Below are 12,719 nucleotides of genomic sequence, written 5' to 3' on the forward strand. Positions count from 1 at the left end.
CAGGCCACGGTCTTATGGTTTTGTGAGTTTGAGGCCTGCGTTGGCTCTGTGCACTGACCACACGCAGAGTCTGCTTGGGACTCTCCCTCTCCTCCCTTTCTCTCTGTCCCTTTCCTGTTCACGCTCTCTCTCTGTCTCTCTCAAAATGAATAAACAAGCTTAAAAAAAAAATAGGAGAAAAGCTTCGGGATCTAGGAATAGAAAATAATTCCTGGACTTGACATTATTCCTAAAAGTGAAAAAATGATAAACTGGACCTCATCAAAATTAAAAAGTTTTGCTCTGTGAAAGGAACTATATTAAGAAAATGAAAAGATATGCTACACACTAGGAGAAAACATCTGCAAACCACATATCCAATAATGGAATAAAATACATAAAGAACTCTCAATATTCAACAGTAAAAAAAAAAAAAAAATCCAGTAAGAAAAAGGGCAAAAGACATCCACAAATATTTTGTAAAAGAATACATTGCAAATTATAAAATGCAGCAAAAATGGCAAAATGCTCAACATCATTAGCCATCAGGGAAATATAAAATGAAACCACAGTGAAATATCACTATCAGATTAGCTAAAATAAATAATAGGGCACTGAATACTGGCAAGGACGTGAAGAAACTGGATCATTCATATATTGCTGGTGGAAATACAAAACAGCCCAACTACTCTGGCAGTTTCCTATAAAGCTAAGTATGCAATTACCATACAGCCCAGCAACTGTATTCTTAGGCATTCATCCCAGAAAAATAGGAAGTTTATATTTATATAAAAATCTGTACACAAATGTTCATAGCAGTTCAATTCTCAAAAGTCAAAAACTAGAAACAACCCAGATGTACTTCAGTGGGTGAATGGTTAAACAAAATGCTACATCCTTATCAGGGAATATTACTCTGCAATAAAAAGGAATGAACTACAGTCACATGGAACAACTTGGATGGACCTCTCTAGGAACTATGATGAACAGGAAAAAAAAATCAATCATAAAAAGTTACATATTCTATGATTCTATTTAACATTCTTAAAAATATAAAACTGTAGAAATGAAAAACAGGTAAGTGGCTGATGGGTCAGAACTTGGGGATGGGTGACAGAAAGGAGCTAAATGTATTTGTAAGAGTAATACAAGGTATCCTTATGGTGATGGAAATGTTCTGTCTGGTAACTGTGTGTAGACACATAAACCTACACGAACTAAATACAGAGAACTAAACACACACACAAACAACACATATGAGCATAAGTAAAACTGGGGAAATCTATATAAGATCAGCAGATGTTATCAACGTTAATATACAGGTTGTGGTCTTATACTATACAGTACCCAATACAAGATACAAGAAACCTATCTGTATGAAATATATATTAAAAAAGCTATGCATTATAAACGAGTGATTTGGCATGGTTGCAGGATAGGAGATTAATATACAAAAATCAGCCATTTCGTGTAATAACAAATAAGTGCCAACTAAAATTAAAATATCATTTAAATATTAATAACAATACAAAATATTTAGGAATATATTCGTTAAGAAATAAGTGAGAACAGCATCCTAAAATCACTGCTAAAAGAAATTAAAAAACAGAGGCAGCTGGGTGGCTCAATTGGTTAAGCGGCTGACTTCGGCTCAGGTCACGATCTCATGGTTCATGAGGTCGAGCCCCATGTCGGGCTCTGTGCTGACAGCTCAGAACCTGGAACCCGCTTTGGATTCTGTGTCTCCCTCTCTCTCTGCCCCTCCCCCACTCACACTCTGTGCCTCTCTCAAAAATAAACACTAAAAAAAATTAAAAAAAAAAAAATAAATGGAGAGATTTACTTATGTTCACAGATCAGAAAATTCAATATTGTTAAAATGTCAATTTCCCCAAAATTGTTTTACAAATTCCACAAAATCCCAATCAAAACTGCAGGGTTTTTTTTTTTCTGGCAGCAATGGGTAAGCTCATCTTAAAACTTAAATGGAAGTGCAAGGGACCCAAAATCGCCAGAACAACTTTGGAAAAAGAATAAAATTTGAAGACTTAAATTACCTAATTTCAAGATTAATTATAAAGCTGTAATAGTGCAGGACACCTGGGTGGCTTAGTCGGTGAAGCATCCAACTCTTGGTTTCAAGCTCAGGTTATGATCTCATGGTTTGTGGGTTTGAGCCCTGTGTCAGGCTCTACACTGCCAGTGCAGAGCCTGCTTGGGATTCTCTCTCTCTCCCTCTCTCTGCCCCTCCCCTGCTTGTGTTCTCATTCTCTCTCTCTCTCAACATAATAAACTTTAAAAATAAATAAATAAAAATAAGTTAAGCTATATATAACAGTGCAGTATTGCTATAAAAATAAACAAATATATGAATGGAACAGAGCCCAGAAATCTTGCCCATATATGGTCAACCAATGAAAGGCAATTCATTGTGGGTAAAGGACAGTCTTCAACAAATAGTGCTGGAAAAAGTGGATATCCATAAGCAAAAATAAAAGGAAACCTTGATCCATACCTAATACCACATAAAAAATTAACTCAAAATGGATCACAGAACTAAATGTAAACCTAAAACTGTAAGAGTCATAGAAGAAAATATACAACCTTGAGTGGGGCAAAGATTTCTTAAATACATTATCAAAAGCACAGTCCGTTAAAAAAAATATGGCCTTCATCAAAATCAAAAACTTTTGTTCTGCAAAAGACACCGTTGAAAATATGAAAAAACAGGGGTGGCTGGGTGGCTCAGTTGGTTAAGCATTCAACTTCAGCTCAGGTCATGATCTCGTGCTTCGTGAGTTCAAGCCCCACATCAGGCTCTGTGCTGACAGCTCAGACCCTGGAGCCTGCTTTGTATTCTGTGTCTCCCTCTCTCTCTCCTTCTCTCAAAAATAAACATTAAAAAAATTTTTTTTTTTAGGGGCGCCTGGGTGGCTCAGTTGGTTAAGCGTCTGACTTCAGCTCAGGTCAGGATCTTGCGGTTCATGAGTCTGGGCCCCACACTGGGCTCCGTGCTGACAGCTCAGAGCCTGAAGCTTTGCTTTGGATTCTGTGTCTCCCTCTCTCTCTGCCCCTCCTCTGCTCGTACTCTGTCTCTCTCTCTCTCTCTCAAAAAAATTAACATTAAAAAAAATTTAAAAAAATTTTTTTTAAATATGAAAAGACAAACTACACACTGGGCAAAAATAATTAAAATCACAAGTGATAAATGACTTAAAGAAATTAAATAGATTAAAATACTGGACAAGAGGTTTGACATTCACCAAAAAAGAAACAGATGGAAAATAAGCACACAAAAATGCTCAATATCATTAGTCATTAGGAAAATACACAATAAAACCATGAGGTATCATTCTATATCTAAAACTAAAAAGACTGTATCAAGTATTGGCAAGGATGTAGAATAACTGGAAGTCTCATAAAGTGCTAATGGCAATACAAAATGATACAATCACTTGGAAGAACAATTTGGCTATTTCTTAAAAAATTAAACATACATCTGCCATATCCATTTAACCCACTGTGAGATATGTACTCAAGAGAAATCAAAGCAGTTGTTCATGCAAAAACTTGTGTAAGAATGTTCACAGTAGCTTTATTTGCAATAGCCAAAGCCCAGAAATAACCTAAATGTCCACCAACAGGTGAACAGATAAACTGCAGTGCATCATACAATGGAATATTACTCACTAATGAAAAGAAATTAAGTATTCAGCAATAAAAATGGATGAAGATGCAAGAGCATGAACATATCTCAAAATAATTATGCTGAGTAGAAGTTAGCCAGAAAAGGGTACATCCTGTATGATTCCATTTATATAAAATTCTAGAGGGTACAAATTACTGTATAGTGACAGAAAGCAGGTGAGTGGTTAAAGGCACTCAAACACACAAAAATGAAGAAGGATAAATATCCTTTAAAGAATAATTTGCAAATCAGAAAAAAAAAATATATCTATATATAGATATATATAGATAGATGTATCTATATATCCCATTAGAAAAGTGAGCAAAGAACACAAAGAATTCGCCGAAGAAATGCCATACCCAATACATCTGAAATAAATATTCTCATTTACTGGTAATTAAAAGAATGCCAGTTATAAATTTAAGAAACAATTTTCCTTTATCAAACTGCCAAAAATAACATTTTTTTATGGGTGGTATTCAATATTGAATGAAAGCAGTAAAATGTTAAGTACTAAGATACACTGCTTACGGGCACATAAGTAAGAACAACTTTCTGAAAAAGCTTTTGGCAGTTGTGGTCCATAAAAATCACTCAATAATTCTAACTTTTATGAATCTAACTTATGAAAATAAAAAATGTGATCCAAGAGTTATTTCAAGGTGGCCCAGTGTAGAGTTACTTATAATACAGGCAAAGTAAATTGCTTAAATGACAAACTGTGAACTGAATTGGCATATGATAGAATAAAATCGCAAACATGAAACCTTTGAAAAAATTTAACAACAGTGTATATAAAGTAGAATTATAACTAGAAAATTTTTAAATTTATAAAAAACTAGAAGGAAAAAAATCTCAAAAAATTAATAAAGGTTTTTTTTAACACAGGCGGAGATTATGGTATGACATGAACTTTGTATTCTAAATGTTCTACAATGTATACTACCTTCATCATTAAAAGAAAATGTTATTTGAGTACATTTTTCACACACACAAAAATCCATTTTTAACAAACACATGATAAAAGTTATGGAAAGCTTCCTACTTTTCTTCAAGGTCCATATCTAATAAGGCAGTTAACCAAGGGAAGAAAGTAAGATCATGATAAAAAGAGGAACCAGAATACTACCCAGAAACTCCTCTGTCAGCATTCCCCAAAGCATTTCGCGTTTGCCTATTATTTCCGACTGTTAAAGATATGGAATAAAACAAAGTATAGATAACAGTCTTCTCTGAAGAATACTGTCCTTTACTTACCATCTTCTGCTAAGATCTTGGCTGCATCTTTATCATCTTCCCACTTCCCAGTCACAAAGCAATCTCTGATACTGTTCATGACCTTACACAAAAAAGTCAACACTTAGCTGACATGCTCCAATTACTCAACAAAACAAGTGCTATTAAGAAACAGTAGCAGGTGAAAACTTGCCTTTAAATACTTTTCAAGACACATTTTTTTGGAAATTCTCATTTCAAGTGGGTGAATGAGATAACCTTATCTTTGATGTAGATAGTATAATCACAGAGATAAAAACTTGTGTCTTAACATTAAACAATGGTTGAAGTGCTATTAGCCCACTGACCTCGTAAGTAAACAGATATTTACCAATGCAACTGATTTTCAAAGTTCATTAGTGTTCCTAAGGCAATGCAGTTAGATAGCATTTAGGAAGTTGGTCTTACTATTTGTTAATCCAGACTTATTATGGTTATTTGAAAATTCAACTCTTTGGCCAATGATAATATTCTGACAATGGCAAAATGTCTTATATGAGCACAATAGGGCAAAAAGTACTGATGAGGATCCCAGTCTCAGACCTGCTGGATCATCTAGTATATACATGTAGTAGATTCTGGGTACCCCTCTTAAATATAGTAAAGCCTTGTACATAACTCTCTGTTTCACAGTCTGTTTCCTGGGGAACCTAAGATAGCACATGTCATTTACTACCAAGGCTTCAAAAAGCACACTTACAGAAATCTTCAGACAGGTCCTGGCTTTCACCTCAATCACATTCTGGTCATGAATCATGTTTTTCATACACAACCTCACTCTCAAAGAGTAGCCTTGAGGCTAGCATGATTACAATGGATACAGAATCAAATTCATTAGCGTTGGTGGTATAGTGGTGAGCATAGCTGCCTTCCAGAATCAAATTCGTTCATATACTCATTCCTTCATGCCTATAATCACTCACCAAATATTTAAAGAAAATCTGCTCTGTGCTCAGAAGCTTTGCAGGGCACTGAAGGATGAAAAACTGTTAGAAGAAAATCCTTACTTAATGAAGATTAACAACTGACTTAGGGAAACCAAAGACCGAAAAATAATAAAAGAGACCTTTGGTGATAAAAACACTAAACAAACTAAGAGTAGAAGGGAACTTCCTCCACCTGATCAAGAGCATCCATAAAAAAACCCCACAGCTAGCATCACACTAAATGGTGAAAACTGAGGGCTTTCCCCCTAAGATGAGAAGTAAGACAAGGATGTCTCCTCTGACCACTTCTATTCAACACTGTACTAGACGTTCTAGACCGGACAATTAGGCAAGAGACTGAAATAAATGCATCTAGTTTAGAAAGGAAAACTACCTCTACTCACAAATGATATGATCCCATATATAGCAAATCCTAAGGAATCCACTGAAAAACTATCAGAATAAATGAGTTCAGCAAGGTTGCAAAATACAAGATCAATATAACAACAATAAATTTTGTTTCTATACACCAGCAATGAGCAATCCAAAAATGAAATTGAGAGAATAGCTTCTTTTGCAATGGTATTGAAAACAATACTAGGAATAAATTCAACAAAAGAAGGTCAGAGCTTATACCCTGACAACTAAAAAATGTTCTTAAAAGAAATGAAAGAGCAGGGGTGCCTGGGTGGTTCAGTCAGTTAAGTGTCCGACTTTGGCTCAGGTCAAGATCTCACAGTTCATGAGTTTGAGCCACGTGTTGGGCTCTGTGCTGACAGCTTGGAGCCTGGAGCTTGCTTCAGATTCTGTGTCTCCCTCTCTCTCTCGCTCTCTGCCCCTCCCTGTTCACAATCTCTCTCTCTCAAAAGTAAATAAACATTAAAAAAAAAAAATGAAATGAAATGAAGGAGGCAAATAAATGGAAAGGCAGCCCATGTTAATGTAACAGAAGACTGACTATTGTTAAGATATCAATACTATCCAAAGTGATCTACAGATTCAATGCAATCCCTATTAGAATCCCAATTGGCTTCTTTGGAGAAATGGAAAAGCTGATTCAAAAATAAAGAAAACACAAAGGATCCAGAAAAGGCAAAACAATCTTAAAAAAGAAAAATAAAGCTGGAGAACTCATGCTTTCCAATTTCAAAACTTACACAAAGCATTAGTAATCAAACAGTAAGGTACTGGCATAAAGAAAAATAGAAGTCAGTGAAATATAATTAAGAGTCCATAAATAAGCCCATGTATCCATGGTGAAGTGATTTACACTCAGGGTGCCAAGACAAGGCAATCGGAAAGAATAGTTTTTTCAACAAATGGTGCTAGGACAATTGGATATCCACATGCAAGAGAATGAAGTTGAACTTTTCTCACACCAAATACTAACATTAACTTGAAATGGATCAATGACTTAAATATAAGAACTAAACTATAAAACTCTTAGATGAAAACATAGGAGTAAAGCTTCATGATCTTGCATTTGGCAACTTTTTTTTAGATAGGATACCAAACATAGAAACAACAGAAACATAAACAAGTTAAACCTCATCAAAATTTAAAACTCTGCACTTCAAAGGGCACAGAAAAGACAACCTACAGAATGGGAGAAAATATTTGTAAATCACATACCTGACAAGTTGAATATATAAACAACTCTTCCAACTCAATGACAAAAAGACAATGCAATTTTTTAAATGGCCAAACAGTAAGAATAGACATTTTTTTAAATGGCTAGTAAGCACATGAAAAGATGCCTGGGATGCCCAGGTAGCTCAGTTGGTTAAGCATTCAATGACCGGTTTTGGCTCAGGTCATGATCTCATGGTTTGTGGGTTTGAGTCCCATGTCAGGCTGTGCTCTGACAGTGCAGAGCCTGCTTGGGATTCTCTCTCCCTCTCTCTCCCTTGCTCATGCTCTATCTCTCTCTCAAAATAAATAAATAAACATTAAAAAAAAAAAAAAAAAAAAAAGATGTCCAGCACCATAAGCTATCAGGGAAAGGCAAATCAAAGCTGCAATGAGATACTACTTCACACCAATAGAATGGCTATAGTAATAATTAAAAAAATATATATGCAGATAATAACAAGTGTTGGTGAGGATGTGAGAAATCAGAAGCCACACACACTGCTGGTGAGAATGTAAACCTACGTAGCCACTTTTGAAAAGAGAAATGGGGAAACATGAGGAAAACAACTTTGTTTTCAGTAATCATAGTAATACTAATACATGTAATGTTATTCTGACACTGTTTTGTACATAGGTGGGGTAAGGAAATTAGTAATTTTCTAATTTCATCATCTTCAAAGTCAAATGGAATTAATTCTTTAGTGGAAAAACAAAGATACACATGTAAGATAAAAGAGGTTAAATAAGAACTCTGCAGGTCTGCATCTGAATTGGATTCTCCTAGCTCTGGTCACTGAAAGGCCTAGAAACAATGACCAATCCATAGCAGTGTGTATTCCTATGCCTAGACTGTGATGCTGAGATGCCATTTTCCTCTAAAAGGAATCAGGACTTCTTATGGCTGCTTCCAAGTCTGGCATCAGAAGTGTACGAGACGATGCTGGAACACCTCATCAGATCAGGCAGAAACAAAGCAATCAAAGACTACTATCTCATATCCCAAAGATATGGGATAAATATGAAAGAGTATCAACAAGGATAACAAGTTCAGTGGAAGGAAGCATTCAATGATATTAAATTCTATGAGCTGAAAATGATACTAAAAAACAAAGTCACTTTTGGAGAATCATTCTGAAAACTAACAAAAAGAATCAAATATTCATCCTGCTTGTATAGAAATGGGTAAGCAAATAGATGAGGGGAAGTTTCCCTTTAGCGGGGTATTCCAGCTAATAAATTAAGAGCAATTTGAACAGAATATCACCATTTTACATCCTTAATAAATTAATAGATCTAGCTAGGCATTGAGGCTCAACAGATTTTAAAATCGTAAGATGATTTTATGTGCCTCCTAAAAACAAACACCACAATCTATGGAGCAGTCTTGACAAAACAACAAAAATCAAACCTAAATCTAATCAAATTCTAGATGTGCTGTCCATAGGGTAGTTGTAACCACATGGTTATGTACATTCTAATTAATTAAGATTAAATAAAACTAAAATAAAATTAAAAACTTAGTTCTTCTGTCTCATTGGCTACATTTAAAGGTCTTAACAGTCACAAGCAGCCACACTGGACAGCTCAATGATGTACAGATCATTTCCATCATCACAGACAGTTCTATTGGTATTGTTCTGTACCATTTTATAGGAAATACAGAGAGGAGCCTCATAAACTGCACTTAAGGATGTAATGCAATCCACAGAAACCAAAATATGAGAAACTCTACACATCAAACACTTAGTTTCTTAAATGAATAAAATATAAGAGGAAAAAAAAAAAAAGAGATGTGTGCAGGGGATTTGCAGACTAAGAGACTGAAAAGGCATAGTGAGAAATAAACCAAAAAAATCTGATAAAACTAACTTATGGTGTTTATTAATGCAAACTTGAAGGATGAAATTATGAAGAAAAGAAGGAAATGATTATCATAAAAGTCATGGTTCCTTCTGCAGGGAGGACTATGACTGGGACAGACACATGGGTTACAGGTGTAACCTCATCTAATCCATTAATTTAGATGGTTGTTTTTATGTGGTTTTCTATAATCTGTATGAAGTTTTACTTCAAAAAAAATTTACATAAAATCTCTTAAAGTGCCTAAGTGCTACTCAGTGAATTATATTAGGAATATGATAGTGATTGGGCCTCTCCTGAGAAGTGATATTTAAGCTAAACTGAATGATCAAAAGAAGCCAGCCTTAAGAACATCAGAACATTCCAGAAGAGAAAACTGAGGGTTTTCTAAGATGGGATTAAGCCTGTTAAGTTTGAGAACTTAATGAATTCCGGTGTGACTAAAGAATAGTGAACAGGGAAAGAAAATTTACCAGTGTCACGGATTTGTTTGCTTACAAATAGAAATTATAAATGTTAACTCAGGGTCATGAGGTATATCCTAGTTATAAAACACAAAATATTTCAAATATATGAAAACTTACGTGCAATGCTTCAAAATAAAGATTAACACTACCATCCACATTTTCCTTTTCTCCATAACACATGCACATAGTCTACCTAAACCCAAAACACATTATTGCTTAGGATGCATAAAATAAGTAGTCCAATATCTGGGGGAATGTCCTATTATCTTACAAAAATGAGGAGCCAATAACAAATAGGCAATACTGAAATCACATAATCTTCTTTTAGAACAATTCCTTAGATGTCTCTTAAGTCAAACATATTATTTCAGCCTTACCTCCTCTAAATCCCAATCATGGGGCGCCTCCACATGAAATCTGGAGCAGTCCAAAGAATCAAGCTTGTGCTTACATTCTCTTGAAGGCTGGCTGACACGGAACAATCCTCCGAGTTCCTCCCTGGTATCACCATCTTCTCCTTCATTGTCCTCTGTCACTGAAGAGACACCATGACGAAAAAGTGAGAAGAAATCTTCACCCTAAAGGACTGAGGGTCCCTGTTTGTGGTAGGTATGGCGGTGCCCCTGAGTGCATCAGCTATAGGCAGAGAAAAGGCCAGGGAACTACTGCTCACAATGTCTGGAGGACTTAGGCCCTCCTGCAAGAAAGCAACAAAGAATCCAGTAAGGAGATAGAATATTGGGGGCTGGGAAACGAAAGGACACTTAAAGGCAAGCTTTTAACCAGCATAAAGCCATTCTCTTGAAGACTGCTGAGTCTCTAATCACCAACAGTACTTAGGCAAAACCTGAAAGGAAATCAGTACACACCAACCCTTTGATTCAATGCTCTGCTCCTATACACTCCTTTGGCATTGTTCTAACCACACAGTAACTGGTGACCACAATACAAAATGCACCACTTTGTTCTTTTCTGGCACTCAATTCTACCCAAAAAAAATCCCATGAAGGACCTTGTATAGAGGGTATAAAATGACATAATAGAGAGTACTCTCATCAACAGTTTTATGGCAAACCTGTGAGCTGATGATTAAAAACATCTGCCACATACAAACTATGACAGTCAGGGATATCATACGGATATCAAAAGGACCACCCAAATCCTTCAGTCAACTTCATCTCCTTTCCAGAAAATTGTCTAAGAAACTAAAACGTTTCTGGATCTGAACTAGAGCTCTTACCTGTCCCATAAATAAGCTTTCGAAGGTTTGGAGTTGCCTGTTGCTGCCTCAGAAAGGCCTCAGCTGCCTTTCTGGAAAGGTCTTCCTTCCACTTGAGAGCGCCTGAAAGGACCAACACCAACATCAGTTAAGTCTGTTTATTTGTCCTCTCTGTATTCATCCTGAAATCCCATGAGGTGCAATATTTGAACAGTTAACAAAATCTCCAAAAGAGCAGACTCCCAAATGTAGACATTCTTTTTTAAATTTTTTTAATGTTTATTTATTTTTGAGAGAGAGAGCTAGATCATGACAGGGGAAGGGCAAAGTGAGAGGGAGGCACAGAATCTGAAGCAGGCTCCAGGCTCTGAGCTGTCAGCACAGAGCCTGATACAGGGCTCAAACCCACACACCACTAGATCATGATCTGAGCCAAAGTCAGATACCCAACGGACTGAGCCACCCAGGTGCCCCTGTAGACGTTCTATTGGTAGAACATTTTCAGTGCCAAGTTTATACCAACAGCTACATTAAATTTAAGCACACCTGAAGTTTCTGTGGAATAGTTATTTTCTTCCTTGTAATCTTCTTCCTCTTTGAGTAAGTCTTCTACATCACTGGTCTCATCAATTAAGTTCTCTGACCCCAGTCTCTGACCACTGGCCACTTTAGAAGACTCTGGAAACTTTTTCTTAATAGCCTCTTCATTTTCTGAGTCCTCGTCCTCTGTACTGAGAGAGGAGCTTTCTTCAGTTTCATCCCCAGATGCAAATGCCTCTTCAGCTGTGCAATGACCTGAATCTGAAGTGGTGAGGGTTGCTTTTCTGATTGTCAAAGGATTCTCCAGGTTCAAACTGTCACTCAAACCATTAGTTTGTAAAAGTCCTGGTTTACCACGGTCTCCAACAACCCTAGATTCTAAACTATCCCTCTCTCCTGAAGTGGAATCCTCTTCTTCACTGCTTTCATCAGCTTCCTCTGCGTCTCCTTCTTCCTCTGAACTCCTCTCAAGGTCATCATCACTATCAGCAAATGCTGGCAAATCCACCTCATTGTCTTCTTCCATCTCCTCAAGTCTCTGCCGTTTGACACCTTTACCCACCATATACATTTTATTAGTCATTTCAGCATCTGCTTCCTCTTCCGATTCATCAGCACTAGAGCCATTTTCCAACCTGTCGCCTTCAGACATCTCTTCATCATCTTCTTCATCACTATCTCCAGACTCATCTTCCTCATCTCCAAAAATGGCTTTCCGACGCACTCGACCGGTTTCCAAATCTATCTGCCTTTCTTCTTTTGGCATCCAGTGTCTATATTACCAAGGAAACACAAAATAACTCAATTTGTACAATAACTGGCTACTCTAGGAATGGCAAGTCAATAATTATGCACAGAAATAGAAAATAATATCATGGAATGGTTATAAATAACACAGCATAGAAAGGAATGATTTGATAAAAACTAGAATATATGATATGCAAACTCATGCACAGTTCCCTAACACCTCTCTTCAAACGAACTTACAGAGAATCAAAAGGTAAACTTCAAAAACAAAAATTCTGGCATTAGGGAAAAAGTGCTCCAAAGGGAAGTGACTGTTTAATCAATCTTTTAGAAGACTGATATTTTTTTTTTTAAGTAAAAAAAAAAGTTATTTTTGAGAGAGAAAA

At 36.2% G+C, this 12,719-nt stretch overlaps 1 protein-coding gene across 6 annotated transcripts in view; it reads right to left on the minus strand.

Moving 5' to 3' along the window:
* The window catches only part of BMS1 (BMS1 ribosome biogenesis factor), a 92,798-nt gene that overhangs the window by 20,560 nt on the left and 59,519 nt on the right, over positions 1–12,719 (minus strand). For all 6 annotated transcript variants that reach the window (XM_042907997.1, XM_042907996.1, XM_042908001.1 and 3 more), the window contains 4 exons: positions 11,593–12,359; positions 11,068–11,169; positions 10,205–10,362; positions 4,925–5,006 (listed from right to left, as the gene is read on the minus strand). In XM_042907997.1, the coding sequence (XP_042763931.1) occupies positions 4,925–5,006; positions 10,205–10,362; positions 11,068–11,169; positions 11,593–12,359 (1,109 nt within the window). The remainder of the gene's footprint in view (positions 1–4,924; positions 5,007–10,204; positions 10,363–11,067; positions 11,170–11,592; positions 12,360–12,719) is intronic.

Source organism: Panthera leo, chromosome D2 (genome assembly GCF_018350215.1).
Source record: "Panthera leo isolate Ple1 chromosome D2, P.leo_Ple1_pat1.1, whole genome shotgun sequence".
Classification (NCBI taxonomy): domain Eukaryota; kingdom Metazoa; phylum Chordata; class Mammalia; order Carnivora; family Felidae; genus Panthera; species Panthera leo.